Below are 24,050 nucleotides of genomic sequence, written 5' to 3' on the forward strand. Positions count from 1 at the left end.
AAACTTTTGTCTCTCTTTGTGTGTCAAACCCAGAATTTATCCATGCAGCCATGAGACCTGATGTGATCACAGAAACGGTAGTGGAGGTATCAACGGAGGAATCTGAACCGATGGATGCATCTTCTGTTCCAACTTCTCCTGATATCCATGAACCAATGAAAAAGAAAAAAGGTATGTATAGCTCTTTGCAGGAGCAATCTCAGAGTTTATTTATCATGTGCACTGCTGCAGACTGGGTGATTGACACTGGTGGAGATAGGTTAGATGATCTGATTTCTCTGCTCATATTATCAGACTGACTAGAGGCTGAAATGTGGGTTCCTAGAAAATGGGTCTCCAGCAAGAAAAAAGGCAAGAGAATGGGGTTTGCCAAGCCATAAAGGAAAATATGAGTTCCTTGTTGTCTTCTTTAAGCACAGTTTACAAAGTGGAGGAAGGGTAGAGAAGAATTCAAAGAGAACTTGTGTGGGTAAGCATTGGTGTCTGAAACATGGAAATATTTGGGGAATGGGTAGACTCAGGATTCTTCCAATGAAACAGCAGGGTAAATAGTAAGCTACAAAACCATAAATTAGTTTACAGAATCAGTACAAGATCTTTCTTGTGAGAGAGAGCTATCTTCTTTGTCTGATTGGCATGTCTTGAAGGAGAAACTATTCAGAATAGTGTTGGAGTTCACAGTTACCAGTGAGAGATTGGCACCTGGTGAAGTTTCTCTCTGGTCTAGCAGTTTTCTTACAGGCATCAATACAATTCATATAACTGAAGGAATGTTGTTGTATTAGAGCTTCCAGGCATGCTAAGATGGAATATTTACTTGTAATTTAGAGGAAAATGCAATGTAGTTATAAAGTGATATAAATACAAGATCTGTGAATTTTAGATTTAATAAAAACACACATAACTGTAACTCTACAGTAAATTACATAAGCAAGAAAATGATGATTAAAGGTTTTCTGTAGATTTAATCAGTAGTCATACACTGGATTTAAACTATTTCTTTGTATTCAACTGCGTGTTTGAATAGTCATTACTGGGTACATTGTGTTACAGGGCTGTGCTTAGGAACTTTGGAAATTTTATGAAGGTTATTTTGTAAATATTTTTTTCCTATTAAAATCCCTGCTCTTAATTGTTTAAGGTTATTCAGCCCTAGTTACAGAGCCATTAACTTTGGTCTGCATAATTAATGCCTGTTGAAATTCAGTGTTTAATAAAGAGCATTGTTCATCAGAAAAATTAATGCTGTTGTGCCTGAGGTAGGCGCTTTAATTGTTGCTGCTTGCCTTTAAGTGAAGGTAGAAGCATGGAATGTTTACAGCCTGCTGCTGCCGTGGGGTATGATCCTCTTCCCTGCCTGTTTACCTTGAGTAAAAAGGTCAGCGGAAGTGTGAAATGATGAGGAAGCCTCAGGTCTTGCTGGGAGAGGATTTCTATGGCATGGGCAGGTAGGCAGCTCTAAGCTTGCTTCTGACAGAGTCCTTCCCTCTGGAGCCTGCTTGGAGGTGCAGGCAGAGGGTAGGAGGAGGTGTGTGGGAGCCCTGCCAGCCCACAGTGAGACCGGGCAGGGCACCCCACTTGTGGGCAGCTGAGGTTGTGGCACAGGTAGGCTGCCAGCAGCACCTTGAGCTGTCCTGCATCCCTGAGGCTGTGGGTGCTGCTTGGAGGTGTCTTAATGCCCTGCCTGCCATATGCGAGTCCTGTGCGGCACCACTCAATGTTGAGTGAAAGCTTTTGTCTGTAGCTTTTAATGGACAGGTGCAAGGTGGAAACGAATGTTTACTGTTTCAGTAGTAAAATTTCTTAGGAAGACTGATGCTTTGGTCAACACCCATGCTAGGATGCAAAAAACATAGCAGAAGAAGAAATAAGACATTTCAGAGAAAACTGGACACTACAAAGTTTTACTTCATGCATGTGGTGCTTACCTCACCTGCCATTAACTTGTCTGAAATTGAGTTAAATCTGATTCTGAAACAAGCAATGAAATGATGAGTTAAACTGGATGGGCAGTAGTCGTAATAATTGAAGAATTTTAAGTTTATCCATACCTGTAGCAAGGAAATGGCAGGGGAAAATATGCACAAGCTACTTCTTTCAGCAGAGGCAAACTGTAAAATACTTTTATTCTGTGGATGATTAATACTCTTTTTCCCTCCCATGTTTATGTGCAGCTGGCCGTAAACCGAAGACCCAACAAATACCTGATGGGTCTCCAGATCTGGGTATAAAGAAGAAACCTCGAGAAGGCAAAGGTATGTTTTTCCATTTATTGAGTCTTTAAAATCATGCAGTGTGTATGTATTATATCTGTCCCAGGAAATACACAGATCTTTAAAATTTTGCTGGATGAGTTTGTACTGACTTCATTAATTTTATTTGATATCTTGAGATTTGTCAAGATCTAGCACAAGGATGTGTGGAGCTGCTCTAGAAGTGCCCTGCAATACGCTTTGATTTTTCATTTGCTTTGCTTTGTGTTTATTGACTTGTGCTGTCTTTTGTGTTAACTCACTGCTAGACACGTAATTTGTTAAGCTACTGCTGAAAGGCTTGTTCTCAAGTAGATGCAGTTTATGGGCGTTTGTAATGGTGATGGTTGAAAGTAAGTTTTCTTAGTTCACAAACTTCAGTGGGAATATGTGGCTTGACTAATAAATTTAGTTTGGCTTAAAGAGAAAAACAGTGATACGCTGCTTCACTGGTTGAGTGAGGAATTTGTGCAGGAGAGTCATACTTGGCTAATATTTCTACTGACAAAAACTGGATACTTTCTTGAACTTCAAGCCCCTGCTATTCACCTAGCAGGGAGACAGACTAGAGCATTTGCTCACAGGTCACCTTTGAGTTGGCATACAGTGTGTCACTCTTCCCCTGGTTATAGGTGAAAAATGTGGATCTCTTTCCCATTTGCCTCACTGAAAGTCATTTGGAGATGTTGCTATAGCTAGAAGAAGGAAAGTTCAGTGACTTTCAGTGGTAGCATTCTAGCTGAATGTGCAGTAGTCAGCTCCACTATTATTTTGGGATTTGTTTGAAAGCAAGGTCTCTGTTTACGTAATTGCTTATCTGAGATACAGCTCCTGAGCTGTCAACATTTGTTAGTAGGGCAAGGAAGAAAGAGACTGACATTGTGCAGATGTTAGCTTATGAAAACCAGCACAACAGTAATTAAAGTTCCCTACAGTGGCCACCATTGCTGTCTTTGGATTTGGGTGTAGCAGTCTGCCTCAAGGGAGATCACAGATACTGCATCTGCTTTACTGAAAAATACATCTTGGGTGGGTATTTTTTGTTTTGTGTTTTTCTTTTGTGTTTTTTTTTAGTATTCTAAAAGCTTTCTTAGCTTTTTTAATTTTGATTTTACTATTATGGATTTTCATTATGTGAATAGTACTGTGTCCCGGTTCTTAGTTTACTGCACAAATAACTTGGAGAAAGGAGGCCCATCTTTCTGTACCTTCTAGTTTTTGTCTGTACTGGTGATTTCATTCTATAGCTGTTTGTCTTATTAAGTGGGAGATGGTCCTGCTTTGTATTGTTTTTTTATTTCTGTGGTTCCTCATAGTGATCTACTTCTGTCTATAGTTTTCACAGGGTATTTCTTTCCATATTTTACACTACAAATGGCATAAAATACATGCTTTTTCTTATTGTTGGCAGACTTGATATCTTTTTTGGTGCAAAGTGAGGCAGATGTAAATCTGATTTAATTGTGCCTTCAGTTTATTATACAGGAGGAACTGGAGACTTCTTAGTGTTTTTAATTAAAGCCAGATAGTACTATTTTTTTGTCCTCACATAGTGGATTGGCAGCTCAGGCATGGTTTCTCTTTACATACTATTTTTTTTGCACAAATACTCTTGTAGAAGTTGTATGTGGCTGGGAGGAGCAAAACTGTCTTTGAGCTTCTCCATGTGGATGCTGGTACCAGTGCGACAGTTTGTTGATACACACAGCACTATATACCATTCCTGTAGTTTCTGGCAATTAATCCTTCTATTTTGAGATGGCAGCTAACATTCTCAAGTAGCTGGCAGCTGTAATAACTGGCTGGCCACAGAAAATGCCTTTCATTGTGCAAAACCTACTCTGTGTTAAGATAGGTAGTAATAACCTGTCCTACGAAGGCAGGTTGAGAGAGTTGGGCTTGTTTAGGCTGGAGAAGAGAAGGCTTCGGGGAGACCTTAGAGCAGGTTTGAGTGCCTAAAGGGGCCTACAAGAAATCTGTAGAGGGGCTTTTTACAAGGGCATGTAGTGACAGGACAAAGGAGAATGGCTTTAAGCTGAAACAAGGTAGATTTAGGTAAGATAAAAGGAAGCCTTTCACTGTGAACGTGGTGAGGCACTGGAGGGACAAAGGTTGCCCAGGGAAGTTGTGGCTGCCACACAATTTTGTGTTTGCCACACAACTCTGATGCTATGATTTTCTTCTTCTTTTTGCTTTACGAGGAAATGGAAATGTCAGTGCATTTTCTGATACTGAAGGACAGGAGGATGTAACATCCTGAACTCTTCTTACAGATGAAGGTTGCAGTGACTTGGAACACTCCCACACTTCTTTTCAAGAACTGAGAAGGGGTGCAGGATTAAACAGGCTCCTGCACTGTGTAGCAGATCACTTGGATTGGCTCCTTTCAGAATGTAAATATTTATGGAAGCTTTATGAAACAGAATGAAGGAGTGTGTGCAGGTTGCATTATATAGGATCCTCTCTGTAACATTTGCTTGTAATTCAGGTCATTCAGAGTTACCTACGTATGGAGGACTTTCTGTTATCTTTAAAAGTGGGTTTCTAATATTTAAATGTTTTCTGGTTATAGGAAATACAACGTACTTATGGGAGTTTCTTCTGGACCTTCTCCAGGACAAAAATACTTGTCCTCGATACATTAAATGGACTCAGCGAGAGAAGGGAATCTTTAAACTTGTGGACTCAAAAGCTGTTTCCAAGCTATGGGGAAAACACAAAAACAAACCTGACATGAACTATGAGACTATGGGAAGAGCTCTGAGGTAAAAACTCTTAAGCTTTATGTTTTCTACTGTAATTTTAAATCTGATTCTTAATTTTGCCTATAGAAATGTAGGCAGATAGTTTCAAAATTTTAAATGCTTTGGCCTCTTGCTGACTTGGCTGTTTAAAAAGCCTCAGTGTCTTGCAGTTCCTGTTGCTTTTTATGTTATCAGTTAATGTTCAGTTTAGCTCCTGAAGTATATATTTAAAAGGTCAGATTTTTTTTTTTTTCAGCTAGATGCTTCAGATGCTCTGCCAGTTTCTTTCTGTATTTTCTCACTTTGTAGATTTTACTGTGGCTACTTCAGATTTTCCTCTGAGCACAGAATGGTGTTTTCTTCAAAATCTGTCACTATGTTGGTTACTACTTAATTACACTTTTCTTCCAGATACTACTATCAAAGAGGAATCCTTGCGAAAGTTGAGGGTCAGAGGCTTGTGTATCAGTTTAAGGAGATGCCAAAAAATATAGTTGTCATAGATGATGACAAAAGTGAGTCCTGCAGTGAAGATTTAACAATGCCTACAGATGAAAAGTCATTGGAAAGAGTGTCTTTATCTGCAGAAAACCTTCTAAAAGCAGCAACCTCTGCACGTGGAGGAAAAAATCCCTCTCCATTAAGCTGTACCAGAACAGAAAAAGCAGTCACCAGAGTTGTGAATATTGCCTCACCAACGCGCGATACATCATCATCTCGTCCCTCAACTACCACTACTACTGTCCCAGCAACGACAACTCCAAGGTTTGTATTAATGTGGCTTGGGCTTGTCATTTGGTAATGACAAGCAATTTTTTGGCTAGAAAGCTGTCTTTTAGTTTTTTTGGTTTATGTTTTAAATGTTGGAAATCATTTCTGATGTGTAAGCAGCAGTGTAACTTGACAGAATACTATGAAAGTCTGGTTTATGTGATCAGAGCCATCTCTTAATATGCTTGCCCTTACACGTTTTAATATTATATATTCAGAGGGAAGGAGAGATGAATGCTGCTGAATTTCCAAAGTCCTGTTGTTAGATGTGCAAAAGGTTTGGGTGTTTCTTGTTTGTTTGCTTTTACCATTAAAAATCTGTAAGTACTAGATTTGTCTATCCCTGTTGTCATCTCTAAAAGTGCCCTGTGTTTTGGTGTAGAAACACCCATCTATCTTTATTTTGCAGGACTGTGCGTGTGGCAATGCAAGTGCCTGTTGTAATGACCTCTCTGGGACAGAAAATCTCCACCGTGGCAGTGCAGCCGGTAAATGCAGGGTCACCGTTAATAACCAACACAAGTCCAACAACAGCAACAACTCCAAAGGTAGTAATCCAGACAATCCCTACTGTGATGCCAACCTCTGCTGAGAACGGAGACAAAATCACAATGCAGCCTGCCAAAATCATTACGATCCCTGCCACGCAACTGACGCAGTGTCAGTTACAAACAAAAACGGGCCTCTCTGGGTCAGGAAGTATTAACATCGTGGGAACCCCGTTGGCTGTTAGAGCACTAACCCCAGTGTCTATAGCTCATGGGACACCAGTAATGAGACTATCGGTGCCTGCTCAGCAGGCATCTGGCCAGACTCCTCCCAGGGTGATTAGTGCAGTTATAAAAAGTCCAGAAGTCAAATCAGACACACCGGCTTTAAAACAGGATCGTGAAGTGAAAACACTGCAGCTGGTAAAAGAAGAGAAGCCGGCAGAGGGAAGCAAGACTGTAACCCATGTAGTAGTAGTTAGCACGCCCTCAGCTATTGCTCTTCCTGTAACAATGAAAAGAGAAGGAATCATAACGTGTGAGAAATGAAGAATTGGCTGCTTCCAGCATGGACTTGTAGACTGTTACGGTTTTGAATATACTGACATAATTGGGGGGGGGGGGGGGGGGGGGGCGGGAAGGGAAGTGATGCAATCACCAAGTCGAAAAGGAGAGTTTTGAAATGTCAATAAACATGCATATGTTGAAGACTTACTGCAAAAAAAAATTTATTTTCCCGTGTTTCAGTGGGAATTGAACCACATTTATAATGCTGACAAAAACTTCCTCTTCCAGTTGGGAAACAGCTGAACCTACAGAGAAGGCAAGAGAGAGGAACTGAAAAGGGACCAAACAGTTCACTACGTTACCCGTTACCAAGTTACATTAAGACCTGGAACACTAAAAAGAGAGCTGTGTGAGAGGTTTGCCTTGGCTTTTAGTTTTCAGGGGGAGAGGAAAGTCTCATTGTTACAAAATTTGATGCATGTTCTATGCATACCAGCAATTACTACTGTGTGCCCGCAGTACTCAACTGGTGCTATGTGAAAAACTCTGCTCCTAGGTATTGTAGAATGTGAAATAAAGGAGAAGATTAAAGAGCTTCTAAATGAAGACAGAGACCTAGAGGGATTTTTTTTTTTGTATCATACAGCTTAAGCAGATTCAAAATGAAAGCCTTAGACTGATTTTCAGTTATCTTTCTTGAAATAAGCTAATGGCTTGTTTGTGTAAAGCTTTTTTATTAAAACAAATTTTTTAAAAATCTTGTACCTAGCACAGTATTGTTATAGAATTACATGTAACATATTTTGTATGGTAGTTAAAAGTCTGTCTAAATTTCTTAATTGTGGACAAAATGGCAGCAGGCTTTCCGCCTTCTGCTGGAACATACCTGTGTCTCTCACTTAGCCTTGACATCCGTGCATACATTTCAGTTTCAGCTCTACCCTGTCACTTGAAAGGTCACGCCCAGCATGAGCTTTTGTCAGGTAGTTCTAAACCTGTAAATTTTTTTAGTTGAAGTTAAAGAGGGAAGTACCAGTGTTCAGAATGAACTATAATAGTTTGTATATTCAACATTTGAAGTATATTCTATTTTGTTGTACTCTTGTTTCAAAGTGTATTCAAGTAGGTTTTACTGAAATATAGAAATGAAATTTAATGGTGTTTGGTCTGCTTTTTTTTTTTACTTTATCCTTTCAAACTATTAAACACCTTCTTTGCTTATTTGAAATCTTCCAGGCATTCAGCATAAGATAGCTGATGTAGTGTGGAAGTTTGGAGCTCCTCACTACTCCTGTACTGCGCATGGCTGACCAACTCACACAGTACACTGAAGTATTTTTCAGTGAAATACCTGTGAAGCTTGCAGTAGCTGGTGAGGTAACTTCTGACAGGGGTCTAGTTCTGTAATGCCTGTTTAGGACAGTAGGCATACGCAGTGTTCTTACATTGTGGCTAATCATACGAGTGCTTGTAGAATAACTTGAGTAGCTTAAGAAGTTACTGCCCTCCAGCTAACAACTTTGCATTAAAACACAACTTTGTATGTGCTCCCAAATTGTTTTAATGCAAAGAAGACTGTTTGCTTAAGTGACTGAGACTCAAATTGGTAAGTTCTGGAGCTATGTGAGCTACGTGTTCCTCCAACCACACCTTGATTTCCTAAGGCTGCATTGCAAAGGAAAGGTAGAAATAAGAGGACTAGGCTACTCCAGTGTACAAATCTTTCTTCTCATAGAGGCAAACTGGAAGTATTGGTAGGGAGAAACTGTGAGAAAAGAGAAATACTGAGTTTTACTGGTAGTCCTTTCTATGTAGTTGCCATTGACATTTCCGACTTTTAATATTTTGGCTTCAGCAGAAATACGTGACTTTAGGTAGACTTTTTTTTTTTTTTTCCTGAACAAAGTAAGTATCTAAATAGGTTTTCTGTTTATAGTTGCACTGAAGTCACAGGTATCATGATACATTACTACAGGGTAGACCTCGGGTGAGAACACACAGTACACAAATTGCTCTGTAGCTGCAGTCCATGTACAAGAATTTGGCTTAAAATAGATGTAAGGTAGCTTACCTTGTTTTCATGGGGACCACACTGGCATTGCAAGAGTTACCAGAGAAAGCAGCACATCAGCTTGTGGGTAGCCAGGTGCCCTGTGGCACTCCCAGCTCCTAGTGAGATGCCCTGGAAAGTATTAAGAGCAGAATCTTGGGTAATCTTGAAATAATTTAAATGACCATCTAAATCTTGCCTGGAGGAGCAATTTCAGGCGATCTGGAATGGAAGCCTTCAGTAACTATAAAGGAGACCCCATTAATTAATTACTTATATTGGAGTTTATTTTTTTCCCTTTAACTTCTAATACTGAAGAATGAGTTACCTCTACAGAGTTCTAGCAATAAGCACTGGTAAGAAATGTGGGAGTAGCTCTGTACAGCCAGGCCAGCATGTGGGGAACTTCGAAAGTCTTTTGAAAAAGGAATTCTTCTTCATACTCTAAGCAGGGAAGCAGAGCTTAAGAATGAATGAACAAACTGAAGCAGGTAACAAAGCATGGTGTAGAAGGCAGCAATCTGTCCACCAGCAGTTAACACAAAGAAGCAGAGGTTCTTACAGATAAGCTGTGTTCTTGGCCTGGGACAAAGGACAAAGACTCCTTCACAGGAGGTGATGTAGAAGGAAGAGGATTTATGTTGCCAAGAAAGAGGTAGGACAGAAAGGGAAGTGGATTGACTAATTTGGTAGTCTTGAGAGGCTCTAATGTTCTGGGCAAAGGGAAATGGAGCAGTGAGAAGAGAGGTAGGAAAAATCAGAGAGAAAAGTAATAGCATTTTTAAACCTACATTTTTAAGTCTTTTCTGTAAGAAACCCTTTTCTAAATGGCTGTTATTTGATCTACATGAAAGGTGCTATATCTCAGAGCATGAAATGTCTATCTGAAGTATTTGTAGTTGAGACCTTGCCAACACCCAATTTAGATACACTGGAAGTCAAATGGGGACAAACTCTTCCTGGAAATAGATGAAGATCTCCAGCTGATGTCCTCCTCTTAAGTTAAAGCCAAGACTTCATCGTGTAATGGCAAAAATGACAAGGAATGAAGGCGCATGTCTCTGCTACTGCTGCGGTAAGCAGCTTGCAGCCGTGGTGCTGCATCTTGCCACTGGACTGGCGATGGTCCTGTGGCTCTCTCCACTGGCCACCGGGTGAGTGGCATGCATGCTACCAACTGCCAGGGAACATTTATCAGAGTTAAGTGCTGTGGATCTCAATCTGCATAAGGATGTGCTGTAACTCAAATGGAGAGGGTACTTAACACGGCTTTAAACAGTGAAGATGCTTTTTGTTAACCTTTCCATGTATGTCTTTGTTCTCTTCACCTTTTTAATTTAGCTGCTAGGTAAATTAAAAATCACAGTGTCAGTGATTTCAGTGTATCTGCTTAAGCACAGCTCTTCAGCATTGCTTTGTGTGCATGTGGTTCCTCTTGAGTTGTCCTGAGATCCGGTTGTTCTTTGGAGGTGGTATGTGATCAAGGTATCAAGCCATGCTTCTTACAGGAGGCAGACTCTTCCTGGGCGTTTATACAGCTAAGTGGCAGAGGAGCAAGATTCCCACGTGTAACTTGAGTCTTTGATCTTTATCTGGGTCTGTGCAAGCTTGCTGTTCGACATGCTGCTCTATGCTGACATAATTAATTATGATGTGGACAAAAAATGGTTTTACTAATGGTGTCGGAGGATGTGACCTTTGGAAAAGGGAACTTTAGTCAGGTTTGAAATCTGAAACAGACAAAGGGATACTAAACGATTTAAGTTCGTATCTAGCTATACTCCTAGCCTTATGCAATCCCATTGAAAAACCTCTTATTTTGTCCATGTGTGAAACTGGGATTGGCTTTTACACCTGAAGCTGGTGGCTCACGTAGAAAAGCCCGGACTTAATTCATCCTTGGCAAGTAGTAACTTTTCTAGATGTGAGCTTTTTTTAATTCATCCTTGGCAAGTGTAACTTTTCTAGAGAAGAGGGCACAATTCAGGCAGAAGGCATTCAGACATAATACAGGCATAGTATCACTGACTTTACAGATACAAACATTTTTATGTTTCAAGTAACTACAATAGTAGGTTATAGGATAGGGTAACACTGTAATCCACAAAAAAAATCTTAACTGCGAGTTGCAACTCAGACCTGAATATAAACATTTCTGGGTTGTGGCAAGAAAAGTTGAAAAGGGAATCCCACCCTGGAGACCACTGGTTTTGTTACTCTCTCTTGGACCAAGTCTGTCTTGCTTAGCAAAGGGTTCTGTGCCTTAACACAGCTCAGGTGATCTGGCTAAAGTGTGTTGCTGACAAGGCTGAGCTCCTGGGATCTTTTGCTAATTGATTTTCTCAACTCTAGGACTTTTGGGAATTACATCTGAGCAGATCAAGGATCAGTAAGCCAGGGGCAGTCAGGAGTTAATGGGAAAATGGACAGGTGCCTGAAGCCTCAGTTCTTGCTCACCGTGACACCTACAGCAAGGATCTGTTACGCATGATGGCTGTCACAGCCAGAACAAGCTAACCTCAGTTTCTGCCTTGTAGACACCATTCAAATAGCAGGTGTTAAGCTTATTAAGTGAAGAAGATCCAAGTGATTCTATCTGCTTCTGATCTAATTGTTCTCCAGGAGAGATGGTGCTTTAATAAGCTTGCGACAGCTTCTGCCTTTCAGCAAGTAAGTAAGTGGGTCATTTCTTCCTTCAGCTAGCTGAGGGTAAGGGAAAACTGTCACTGCTAAAGCTCACGCAGCTTTTATTCAAGATTAAGCAAGGGATCTGTTGAGACTTTTTTAGCCTTGGTGTGCTTATAAGGCAGACAGCCACAAGAAGACCTTTGAGAACATTTTTACTGTAAGAGTCATGCTGCCACATAGGAAAAAAAATTAAAAACCCTCCTGCTTCTTCCTATTAAGAATATTTAGTGTACTGATAATTATAGCAGGCAAAAAGCATTAGTGCTGTAAGCCAGCCTTTTCCTGCATGAAACAAAGCAGGAGCAATATTTCACTTCAGTTTTCCACTAGAGACTGTCTCCAAAATGTATTTTATAGCAAGGACTGGAATAAAAGGGTGAAGCTGATGGCAGTTACCAGTTAATTTCTGTGTCTTGTCTACCTCTTATTAAAGTACAGCAGCAAGGATTCAATGTTGGGCTATAGCAGGGATGAGTATGATACCAAGAATTGCCTTGTGATGGGGAGAGACCCCAGACTTTTCAGAGTTATTCCACCCTGCCCTCGCCTTCAAAATTACCCTTTAAGGATATGCAGCAGTGAACATCTGTCACGTGTGCAGGGTGAAATAAGAATCCCAGCCTTTTGCACTTCAGGAGAGCTCTGCAGTGATGGCACTATCACATAGATCATGCTGCTTCTCCACAGCTTGTTTTTTTTTGCTAGGAGAGTTAGCACTGAAAACAAGGGGCTGAGTAAAATGACTTAAGAACCATCCAGATACCAAACACCCTCACCCTGAGAGAGTGATGGTGGCAGTTTGGTAGCTGTGGGAGTTCAGCTCCTGCTGTTATCTGAAGCCTGCCATAATCAGTGCTGCAGTTCTGTGCCCTGGCAGGAGGAAACGGTGCCACATTGATGGGCACCCTAGGCAGGCCTTGGAAAACAGAGCTGCTCCTGCAAAAGTAAAAGGTAAATTCTGGGCTTTTTGGTGGTGTGGGAGTTTTTTGGTTGGTTTGTTGGTTTTTTTGTTTGGCTTTGGGTTGTGGTGTTTGTTGGGCTTTTTTCCCCCCAAATACAGATCTGAGTACAGTATCACCCTTGCTCTTAAGTCACAGCTTTCTACCTCACATGTAGTTGCTTCTAGAAACTGCCAAAAGGATCTGAATGGAAACTCCAGCTTCTGGTGTGACTGTGGTGGATGAGCAAGGATTTGACTTGTTAAAGGTACTATCTTATAGGTCCACATTGGGGTGTTGTTCTTAGATGACTTTAGCTACAGATGGCTAGATACCTTTGTTAATGGGCAATTGTATTTTTTCTCCTCCTTGCAAGACCATTTGAGGGAAGATCCTAAGAGAAGATAACTGCAAGGGAGAAGCAGCACTGCATCTCACCCCCTCAGACTGCAGCTGAGGGCAGCCAGCACTGTGAGAAGGAAGCAGTCTCAGTCTAGCCAGTATGTAATGTCTATGGCAGGGATGCTTAAAAATCTGCATTTGGAGTGTTCCATCTCTGGTTCAGAATCTCCCCCAAAAGAGCCACCCCTTCTGCCTTGTAGTATTCACCAGGCAAGACAGGCTCCTTAGCTATAAAATCCTTTCTGTCCAGGAAATTTTAAACCCACACTCACTCAAGGAGTCCTGCATTCCAGGCTGGTAAGAGAGGCCTCAGATCCTCTGCTTTGAAATGTATAGCCACCATCCTGCAAGAGTCAGGAACACATGCAGTGTTATGGCTGTGCAACACAGCACTTCATTTTTTTGCCTGAAAGGGAATGCATTTGTATGGGAATTTGGGACTTCTAGTTGCCAGATTCTCTATTTGGCTTACCAGCAACACTGATACAGTAGTTCACAGGCTGTGTAAAGCACATACCTGTGTCATTTCTTGCTCTTCAAATGATGTTTTAAAAGAAAGTGACAAATGCAGCTGCCTGTTGTGAAGAGCCAGCTCTGCTAGGCATGCTTATCAGCCCTCAGGGAGGAATACCTGCACCCTGCTTTGCAGTACTGGCCAGGTTGTTTGCTCCACACAACTGTTGGAAAGAGTAGTGTTTACAGTAACAGTCTAGGCTTCATCTTTATCTAGGACAGAGAGCAGCTTAACATGGCTAAAGGTAACTCCTTTCCTACAAGTGCTCTGTGGAACCCGGGAATTTCAAGTCTGAGAAAGAGCACTTGCCATGGAAACAGCAGCTGTACCAACTTGTAAGATTAGGACTGCAGGGCCAGGGGAAAAGGACCATGGGTAAAGGACCATGGGTAGCATGGCCACTAACTTGAAGCTTGAGCAGTCACATGCTTATGACAGGGAAATGAAAATTACAGCAGAGACATGACTTTTTTTGCCAAAGGCTTTTATTAATAAACACCTGGAACATTTAATAGTTACTACAGGCCTTACTTGACATGGAAGTACAGCTTTATTTGTTCTGCCTCATCTTTCTCAACTATCTACATGTCAGTCAGCTCCAACAGTTGTCTCTTTCTCATCCTCTCTCCCTACCTCATTTTCCAGCATAGTGGCATATTTACAACCCATATGTGCAATACCAATGTCATGCTAATAAGCACCACTCCATGCACAAGAGTTATTACACTAACACAGCTCTAATGTAGCCTAGGTGCTTAGCTAGAGTTCCCCTGGGCCACAGAAAGAGGCTCCTGAGCACTGTTGCTGTATGATTTCAAGTCAGATGCAGGATCACACACTTCTCTATAAATAAACTTTATCTTCTAACAGGTTCCAGTGTAGCTTTAGATTCTGAAGATAAATAGAAGAAAGTCTTTCAACACAAAGACTGGCCCTTCACTGAAACAGTAATATTGAACCACTTAGAAAAGTTGTATTTGAAGAAGAGGAGGAAATACTCCCTGGTTAGATGCATCCTCTGGAGGGAAGCACAGAAGGGACAGAGGTCAGGGTCACTGTGTATACATACCTACAGGCTGGATGTGTGCAATGGACACATGCACATTCATAGGATACTACTATGTGACACACTTAGCTGCTTATTTCTTCACCTGCTCTTTCTGGAGGGGGCTTTCCTCACACTGTGCTATTATCCATTCACTTGTAATGAAATCATCATCTCAAGTCATGTAAAAATGAGGACAACACTAGTGTGAGCTTGGATTTGTTCATGTGTAAACCGCATTAATTGGACCAAAAAAAGATTTAAGAGAATCTCACTGAGTAGTCAAGCCTCGTTCCCTTTGGTACTTGCACAAGCTAAACATGAAATAAATAAAATCAGCATGCTGTCAGGGCAAGTTGTTTTACAAACACAAGTGTTTTGATTTAAATACTAAGGCCTCCGCATTCATTAGAGGATTAAAACCTTAAACACAGGGTTAGTGAAAGGGTAAAGCTCATTTGCCTTCTAGTTTTCAAACCCTGACATGGCAAGCATACCACAATGAGAACACAGACTCCTTTCTTCCTCCCTTGGAGGATCCGGATTCACAAGCACTGAAAGGCAGATGTGACTCCAAACAAGTGCCTGAAATAATTTTTTGTCAACAGTATTTCATCATTCTTCAATAGCTTCCAGCTTCAAAAGTCTTCTCTAAAATAAACCAGTGGTGAGTTAAGACACTGCAATACCAGGTGGCATTCCAACACATTACAGCAGTCTGTCGGGGTCTTGATTAAAACTAAAGTCACACACCAGAGATAGGTGATCAGAAGGGTAATTGAATGACGGCAGCCTATTGGGTCCTATTTGCTCTTCAGTCAGCAAGCCCAGGGCTGAGTTCACAATCAAGGCATGCTGGGAATACCAGATATAATCCAGCGTGTGCCGGCACTCCCCCGATGGCCGGATCTTCCAGGTGGTGTAAGGGGGCTCCGACTGCCCATCAGGGCTCAGCAGCTTGTACGCGCTATTTAGGTTGAGGCTAGAGTTGGAAAACTCTTTGTAGACCTCCTCAGTTGGCTCCGCATTGAAGTCTCCACAGATGATCAGAGGGATCTTTGCACCTTGGGTGATGCTCTTCAGGTTCTGGAGAAGATCACAGCCCTGCGCAGACCGAAACCTCTCCCAGCCCGTACGGGCTTTGAGGTGAGTGACGGCAATGCAGAACAGTCTTCCAGTTTCGTTGCACTTCAGTGTCTGAGCTATGGCCACTTGGTTGGTTTTCAGCTTCATGGCTGTTAGCCGGATGTTAGCGCTGTTGATGAGCTCAAAGCGGTCTTTGACAAAGAACAAGGCACAGCCATCCGGCCCGTTGTTCTGCTCCACATCCAGGCATGGGGACCATGGCTTCGGGAAGAAAGTACACTGGTAGCCCAGTCGGCTGAGGAGTGGTTCAAAGGTGTCAAAGTAGTGGTCAACTTCTTGCAGGCACAAGATGTCCGGTTTGTACGCAAGGATTTCCTCCAGGATGAGGCACTTCCTCTCCTCCCATTTCAGAGCTTCCATGGGGCACTGCACAAAGTTGTCTTTGCCTTCACCCAGAGCTGGCATTAGCAGGGAAAGCAAGAGAAAAATAAACAGTTGTCAATAGCTAAAATGGGCTGTGTTACTCCAGGTTTTGCAGAGGTAAGGCTCTGCTCTCAGGAGCCAGCTCCCATCCTGCAGCAGCTGCTTGCAGCCCTATATGAAACCAGTCAGTCTGTCATGGTGTAAGAGGTTATAAAGGGAAGTGACACAAGGCTTTGCTTTCTCTGTAAAAGATGTGTACATCCCTCATGCAGGTGATGGGTTTCTCAGGAGGAGCTGCTGACTTTAAGGGTGCCAGTCGGTTTGAGAACCCCTTCACAAAACACTGAAGTCTGTCCAAAAGAAAGCTAAGTTCCCTTTACAGTTACAAGTTAGACTCCTTCCCTGCCTTCCCAACAGTCCCTACTCTGTGGTGTTTCCACATATGGCTGCCACACCTTAAAACCAAGGACAAAATGCAGTGGGATAGGACTGACTTAACAGCAGAATATTAAGGCAGGCTCTAGATGGGGGATCTCCCACCCCAAAAGATTTTAAGATGAGGCTGTTGTATAAGTCAATTTACAGCTTGGATTTTAGGGGTCCGAGGAAAAAAAAAAACAAAATCAGTTTAATATTATTTTGAAGAATTAAGAATTCCTGTAACAGATCTGAATCTCTGAATAGTTTACAAAAAAAAAAATAATCAATTGGAACACTACAGAGAAGCTCTACAAATAATAAACCTTAGGGAAGGATGAGTCTGTCTTTTCTAGGGGTTACCAGCTACCTAAGAGTGATGGGTCACAGCTTTTTGACTATACTGTGTTAGGTTTAGACAGGCATCCAGGGCTACCTTTGGCATCACAGCTGCAAGGACAGACTTTTTCTCATTTCCTATAGGATGTAAGGCAAGCCACTACTCCAAGTGCTGAAAATGTCCCTCCAACCCTCAGCCTCATGTAGCTCACCTCACCCTTTGCTTTGCCAGTCCCAGTCATGCCTAACCACACAGACACAACTCCATTTAAAGGCTTTCATTGCTGCATTTGGTTTCAAGGTCACACCTTGAGCTTAGAGGCATCTCCTACCTTGCGCAAGGATGTTCCACTGCATGACCCGAATGGGGCGGTGGTTACTGGCAGCGTTCTTCAGGTCCACAAAGTTCCTCTGAAAGCGGGGTGGCCGTTTCTGCAGAACCATCTGACATTCCTGCAGCAGGTCCTTGGGGTCTATAGGATCCAGCCGTGCAGAGTCCGGCTGCTCCAGGCAGTCCTGGTGCTGGGACACGGCGCTGCTGCTTAACGTCTTGGTGAGTGCGCTGTAGAGCTGGCTGGTGCTGTTTCCCATGGAACACACTGGAAGGGAAAAAACGGTGTTAGAGATGTCCACTGCGACTCTTCTCATCACTTAGGTACCCTGTAGATAACCTTGTTACAGTGCCAGCAATGTGTGCTTTCTGCAAAAGAGCCTGAATCTGACATAAAATAAGAAGGATGCAGAGATAACGTTAATTCTGTCCAGAGTTTCATTGGATTTTGCTTATTACCAGGGGCTGCTAACTTCTGCAGCGTGCAAATGATCTGGTTTAAGACATCGTGCAGGCGTCTTCTAAGGGAAGGACTTTTTCATCCAGAACTGTAGGGCTAAGATTCACTTCTGCATGTGGTGTAGGCAGCAGAATAGTGTACTTTTTTCCTCCTCTCAGAGGAGGGAGCCCAGCAGGTAGACAAATACTGCTTGCTCCTTATTTCGTGTGCAGCATGTCTCTAATGGAGACACACCCCAGTACCCTGTGCCTATTTGGGATGCTTCTTGGCTTCCTTCCTGCAGAGCACCAAGCACAGCAACTCACTCCCTCAGGTTAATATTTAATAGCAAACTCAAATCACAGCTTCACTTGCCCCAAAAGCAGCAACGAACATTTCAGTGAGCACAGAGTGGCCAAATGCTTCTGCTGGCTTAGACCTTTGGATGTGGAATGAAGGGGCTCGCTCCAGCTCCCCTTTGCTGCCCTACAACCTCACCCTCCTTTCTCCCTTCAGCTCCTTAGTCCTTCACACTGTACCCCAGCTCAGCAGCTTCCAGCACACCCTGCAGTCCAGCAGCCCTCCCCACATCTCCTTTGGCCATCTTAAGCACACATCCTTGCATTGCAAATAAGCAGCTGTGCCCCAGTTCTCTCTGTTAATGCACCTAGCCTCTGACCCCATGTCTCCTGCAGGGAGGCCCCCCCATCCCACATTCGGTCACAGCTTCCACAGATGCTGTGTCCCACTCTTGTTTTGCCCTTTGGTTTACGCACAGAAGGTGGCTGCAGCCCTCTTCTCTCAGCAGGGGTCAGCAGCAGAGCCACCCCTTTGAGACAGCAGCTCTCATGACTACTGTTCTATGAAATACCTCCTCCCACTTCACAAGAGCACAAGCAGCACAGTGCAGCAGTAAATGCCCTGAGGCTTGCTTACTGCAAGCACGCAGGAGACTATTAGTGTCAAGAGCACAGGGTAGCTGTGGGGCAATTCACAGAGTTCATGACATCCTTAACACATCTCTGCCTGAAGTCCTTGCCATGGCCAAGCACACTCCAAGATCTCTTCCAACCCTTCCTTGGGAGGAGGGCTTAGCTCTGAAGTGCCACCCCTACCACAGCACATGGGGAGCACTTGGAAAGAAGCTGTCTGCTCTTTTCCATGCTCAGTGCTCTGCCCAAGTAACCTGTCTGGACACTTGGTTTCCCTTCAAACACGGGCAGGAAGAGCAGCACTTGCACAAGAGGCACCACTGACAGGGCTTCATCGTTGTCTCAACTTATTTACTGTGAATGTGCTTTGCAAAAGTAATCTTGAGCAAAAGCAGTTCAGTGTTGCACGGCTGTTGCCCCACAGCAGTGTTTTAGCAAGCTTATTTGTAATTTCAGTTACTTGGAAGCAGAAAAGACTTGTCATCTCATGGCAGATGTGGAGTGCTACCCAACACAACTGCATGCTCAACCTTTGCTAGTGTGAACTGCAGCATTATCAATTGTAAGAGCTGGTGACAGACACATGATAGGGACAGACCTGGCTAGAAGGAAGGCAGGAAGATGGAAGCCTTGACAGTTCAATAAACACACTTAGGAGTAAAAGAGAAAAGAAAGACCTGAGCAGAAGCCTCGTGTCCTTGTCTTTAGGAAAACAGGTACTTTTAAAGAAGCTAAAAGTACTTGTTTTCATAAAAGCTTTGTATGTGTAAGCCAGTGGAACAGTGAACAGGTCTAAGAAAGTTGTAGATCGGGAATTTAAACTGCATGTAGGACTTATCTCCCCATCTCCATCTTTTTACAGTACCAGAAGTTCCTCACACCGAGATGTAAGCTTGGGGTGACAAACATGAATGTCCTTCTTGGGGAACTGTGCTTAAAGCATTTCAGTTTCTGCAGCCTTTACAAGTTTACAATTCTTGTCAAGAAGCCAAGTACTGCTGAAGTAGAAGAAATGCCATTTAATAGCGAGGGAATGAGGCCCAAACATGAAATCCCTAAGCAGGGCCCTGATAGGCCGTGAAGGAGGATGGGGAGCAGGAACAAAAGCATGCTCTGTGCTGGTTACAGAAGGGTCCAGATCACACGCTACCAGAGCTGCCAGGCAGCCATGCAGAAACCCAAAGAAATCAATGGAGCTTTTAATGAAAGCTCCAAAGGGAGCTTCTTGCCTATTTTTGGGGTAGGCACAACCCATAGTGAAGTGCTGCAGCTGGAAAGCTGTACTGGTGCTTACTACTGGAAAGCAGTACATGGTGCTTTCCGCTACCTCAGGGGTGCCCTCAGCAGCTCAGTACAGCCAGAAACTTTACACCATGTGCAGCTCTACCCACAAATACGCACGCCTGCCCTTCCCAGTGCCTGGCTAGGACTGTGCCAGGAGGGAAACCCACATGAAGGCAGTGGCTTCTGCACAGCCCCTGCCATGCCACTGATGAAAACAGCTCATGCAGAGCTCTCCAAAGGAATAACAGACTTATTCTGCTGCAAAAAGCCATTAGCAAGAGCTTTGGCTGCTCACTGCTTAGCCTGAATCAGAAGGAGAATATTGAAAGGGAAATCTAGGTGTAATGTACCTGAGCCCAAAGTCCACCCTAAAGCCCTGAGCAGCATACATCTATTACAGCAGGATGAAGTCTAAGTTCAGTCATGCATTTGCCACGCTGCAAACAAAGTGCTGTCTAAATCTCATCATCCCTCTGGTATCCAGCTCTTTGGGGAGAGTCAGGAATAACCTAACCTGCACGGGATGTGCTATGGCCCAGCTGCAGCACAGATTCAACAGCTTTTAAAGTCAGTCATGTCTCTGGAAGGAAAAGGATTTTCTGTCTTCTTTTGAGAGCCCAGGGAATGTTGGGTGAAAGAGGCCCTGGACTGTAAATGGAACACTTTCAGGCCAGTTGGAAGTGGCTTGGAAGTCCTGGAAGTCCTTGGCTGAAGGGGGACTCCAGCTTAAGATGACTGATGAACTGCTCAAATCCTTTGTCCCCAGAGTCCTGGAACCATCACAGCACTGGCTGAACTGTTTTGCAGAACAGGGGCCAGAGCAGCAACCTGAACATTGAAACTCCAAACACAAAATCCATTTGCTGTTTTCGTAATGCTTAACATGTCCACAGCAGCGGGGCAAGTACAAGGTCACCACTGAGATCCTTACAGCTCAAGTTAAATGAGCTGTAACTTGCTGGGACAGTGCTGTCAGCGCTGTGACACCATTGTGCTGGTGTACGCAGAGGAACAAGTGGACTCCTGAGCTTGCACTTTAGCAGTAGGTGCTGCACATGGAGGCAATTCTCTTGGTTCAGTGTTGTAATGGGGAGCACCAGCTCAGCAACTACTATTCAAGGTGCTTAAAATAAAAAGGCCTACCTCTCAGCAAGGGTGGTGCCACATCACAGTAAGGGCAGGGAAAGAATCTAAACCATTCATTAAGCTTTAGAAGAACAGGGTGCAAAGCTCAGTTTGTTCATCCAGCAATAATAGCACAGATGAGATGAACTTCTAGGATCCTGGGCAACAAGCATGGACTTTAAGTACTTTGCCTCAAAGATGAAGACTGCAGTGCACAGGTAGACCAGGGAGTTGCAGAGGGGTATGACAGCCAGTACCCTTACCTGTTGGGTAAGATGAACAGCACTCTGGTATCCCTTCCTTTCATCTCCTACCTCCCAGCACCTCTGCTGGCCAAGAGCCCCCACCTTGCTCACCACAGGCATTTCACTGCCCATTGAATGGCTCCTCCACACCTGCAGCCGGGTCTGTAGTTGCATCAGCCTCCACTACTGAGGCAGCCAGAGATGCCCTCACTGCAACCCCAGTTCCAAGGAGAAACTTGGCAGATGCTGTCCCCATGTGACACATCCTATGTTACAGGGTATCATGCTACATATACAGCCTTGTTTGGGGCAGCTATGGAATAGCCCTGGGCCACCCACATTCAAAGCTGCAGCTGCTGCTGCTTAAAGTCCGAGTCCTGATTTTGGCACCTAGGTCAGTCTTATGCACAGTGGAGCGTGAACCCTCACACAAGGATTCAGAGAGCTCATCACAGCAAGGGAGGTGCTGCCTGATCAACAGGCAACACCAGAAAAAGAAGGGAGCCTCAAATTCTGTCCTGAGTAATACACAGAATCAATACTTGGCACAGGGACATCTTCCCTCTCCTACTGCAAAGCAGCAGATGGAGCAAAGGTGGTCACTGCCCCAGCTTCCACTGGGAGCCTCTGCTCTGGGTGTTTTCAGCCATGTTCAGAAGCAAGCTGCTCATCAAGAGACGCGGCTTAAGGCTGAATGTGAGCAGCCGAAGCCTGGCAGGTGTGTCACTGCTTGCTCTAAGCCGCAGCACAGGTCAGCGGGCACAGAGGAGGGACGGAGGGAGGGAGCACGGTCCGTGCCAAGGTGCTTTCCTCACATGGACTCCAGGCAGAGCATGCACCCAAGGACACACGGGACTTTGAACACTTTCCAGGTCTCATTTTGGGAATGAAAAACGGGACATAATCATTTAACGGTACAGGCAAGCAGGAGCCTGATGGTTTAGCATCACTGCCTTTGCCTGCCTGAGGGTAACCTGGGCTTTTCCCACTGTCTCTAGTAGAAAAAAAAACAAACCACTGTGAGTCAAGTATATCCTACACTACAGAGTGCAACACTGGAGGAGGAGGGAGCAGCTCAGTCAGCCAACAGCACACCTCTGACAGCAGGATAAAGGCCTTGGGACACCAAGCGAGTCCCCCAACGAGTACCTGGGATCATCTCATGCAGCCAGCTGCACTTGGGCACCTGGCCCTGGCTGAACCCCTCGTTTCTGGGCTGTGCAGCAGCGCCTGTCAGCTTGTCACCGATGGCACTCACTCACGCCTATGAGCGTAAGCCACGGCTGCTGCCTTAGCACTGCAGGGCCACTTGAAGCTTCAGCAATGTAGTCCACGCGTTCCCGTCCCCCCCGGGCTCCGGGGCTAGTTACCTGAGCGAGCGCTCCCGCTGTACCCCCCCCCCCTCCGCCCCAGTTCCCGCAGACACGCCCCAGGGCTGCCTCACACCTCTCTCCCCTGGTACCTACCTGTGCGGGGAGGCGCCCCCGGGGCGGACGGGCCTCCCGCCGCTGCTACTGCGGCTGTTGCCCGCGGGGCGGCGGGGCCGAGGGGCGGCGGGGGTGCTCGGGGCCGCGGCGGCAGGAGGGTGACCGAGGCAGCCGCGACGGGTGCGCAGGAAAGGGCGGGCAGCGCCGAGCACAGGCAGCGCGCAGGGCCCTGGTACATGCTCCCGACGGGGTGGGCGGAGCGGAGCGGGACCGGACGGGACGAGTCGAGCAGCAGCTCCGCACCCGCCCCGCGGCGGCGCTTATAGAGGCGGCTGCGGCGGCTCCCCGCGCGGCCGGTACATCCGGGACCTACCATCCGCAAGGGGGGGGAGTAGGGGATGGACCCAGCACGGGTGCCGCCGCCGCCCGCGCTAAACCCACCCGCTGGGACTGCGGGGTGGCACCTCCTGCGGCCGCTCCCCGCCTCCCGCTGCCGCGGGCTTGGCGCGCTGCGCCGGGAAGGCCGAGTACACGGGATGCGCTCCCGACACACACCCCCCGTCCCCGGCGAGGAGTGGTATCGCCCAGCGGCGGTTTTCCGCTGCTGACGTCAGAGAGGGGAGCGTGCGGTTCCCACGGACGTCACGGCGCGGGGGTCGGTGTCCCGTGGGCTCTCCGCCGCCCGCTTCTTCCTCCTCTCCCCTCCCTTCCCCGCCGATGGGGGTTGCTCGGGCTGGCTCGGCCGTGGGCCTGGGAGCGCGGGGCTCCACGCGGGTGGTAGCGCGGGGATCCCGCACGTCGCCGTGTGAGGCGAGAGTGGTGACGTGCGGTGGTGCGTCACGCGGGCTGCCTCGCCATCAGTGCAAGTGCGCACGTGCAGAGCCATGAGGGGAGAGGGAGGAAAGAAAAGGGAGAATGGAGGGAAAGGAGTAAAGAAGGAAAAGAGGGAGGAAAGAAAGAGGAGAGGGGGAAGAGAGGGAGGAAGGGAAGCAGGAAGGATGCTTCCCCCAGCCGCACGGTTGTATTGTGGGTCCTTCAGCGCTAGCTCCCGTGGAAATGTGACTTTGACAATGTTGAGTATTTTATGTGTTTGATGAAATACAGAGATCCCTTGGATGCAGGAGGGAGTTAGGCCAGGCAGGCAGCGTGGTGTCAACCCCAGTCTGCCTGACCCTCTCCTCACCCCTCATTCCTGTTTTCCTCTGACTTCTCCGCTCCTTGCAGATCTCGGTTCTGATTCATACCATCTTTGCTTTAACGCTGCATGGTGGAGACAGAGGCTTGATTGCTATGCAAAGCTGTGAGCCCTGGTTCCTTGCTGACCAGACTTGGTGCCTGACTGGGCTTGTCTGCTCTCAAGTCGGGGCACCCTTAGCAGAAGGGCAAACTCATGACTTCAAAGTTTGTTTCCATGCCTGTTACGCATAGTCATCTGTAATCAGCTTCTTTTCAAACCGCTTTTTAGAAGACCAGAAGCTTCTGGAAGGAGGGAATGGTTGGTGATCCAGGTAATCCATGAGCTAGCCTAACAGCCCTGCCATTTCTAGCAGGATTTGGCAAAGAAACTATGTAACAGCAGTGGCATTAGGGATAGGTAACCCAG

The 24,050-nt window shown here is 45.3% G+C and overlaps 2 protein-coding genes across 4 annotated transcripts in view; one reads left to right on the forward strand and one right to left on the reverse strand.

Moving 5' to 3' along the window:
* ELF2 (E74 like ETS transcription factor 2) overlaps window positions 1-7,918 on the forward strand; it is a 36,125-nt gene extending 28,207 nt beyond the window's left edge. For all 3 annotated transcript variants that reach the window (XM_061442347.1, XM_061442364.1, XM_061442357.1), the window contains 5 exons: window positions 34-171; window positions 2,175-2,255; window positions 4,825-5,017; window positions 5,408-5,761; window positions 6,177-7,918. In XM_061442347.1, the coding sequence (XP_061298331.1) occupies window positions 34-171; window positions 2,175-2,255; window positions 4,825-5,017; window positions 5,408-5,761; window positions 6,177-6,804 (1,394 nt within the window). In that variant the 3' untranslated portion in view covers window positions 6,805-7,918. The remainder of the gene's footprint in view (window positions 1-33; window positions 172-2,174; window positions 2,256-4,824; window positions 5,018-5,407; window positions 5,762-6,176) is intronic.
* Window positions 7,919-14,680: 6,762 nt separating this feature from the next.
* On the reverse strand, window positions 14,681-22,738 carry NOCT (nocturnin). Its single transcript, XM_061442315.1, has 3 exons — window positions 22,487-22,738; window positions 16,997-17,263; window positions 14,681-15,943 (listed from the first exon to the last, which is right to left on the reverse strand). The coding sequence occupies exons 1-3, from the start codon at window positions 22,683-22,685 to the stop codon at window positions 15,108-15,110; spliced, it is 1,302 nt and encodes a 433-aa protein (XP_061298299.1). The 5' UTR covers window positions 22,686-22,738; the 3' UTR covers window positions 14,681-15,107.
* Between the last annotated feature and the right edge of the window lie 1,312 nt (window positions 22,739-24,050).

This window comes from Pezoporus flaviventris, unplaced genomic scaffold (assembly GCF_033815535.1).
Source record: "Pezoporus flaviventris isolate CSIRO_AGI_PZ_B2104156 unplaced genomic scaffold, CSIRO_AGI_Pfla_v1 ptg000002l, whole genome shotgun sequence".
Lineage (NCBI taxonomy): Eukaryota > Metazoa > Chordata > Aves > Psittaciformes > Psittacidae > Pezoporus > Pezoporus flaviventris.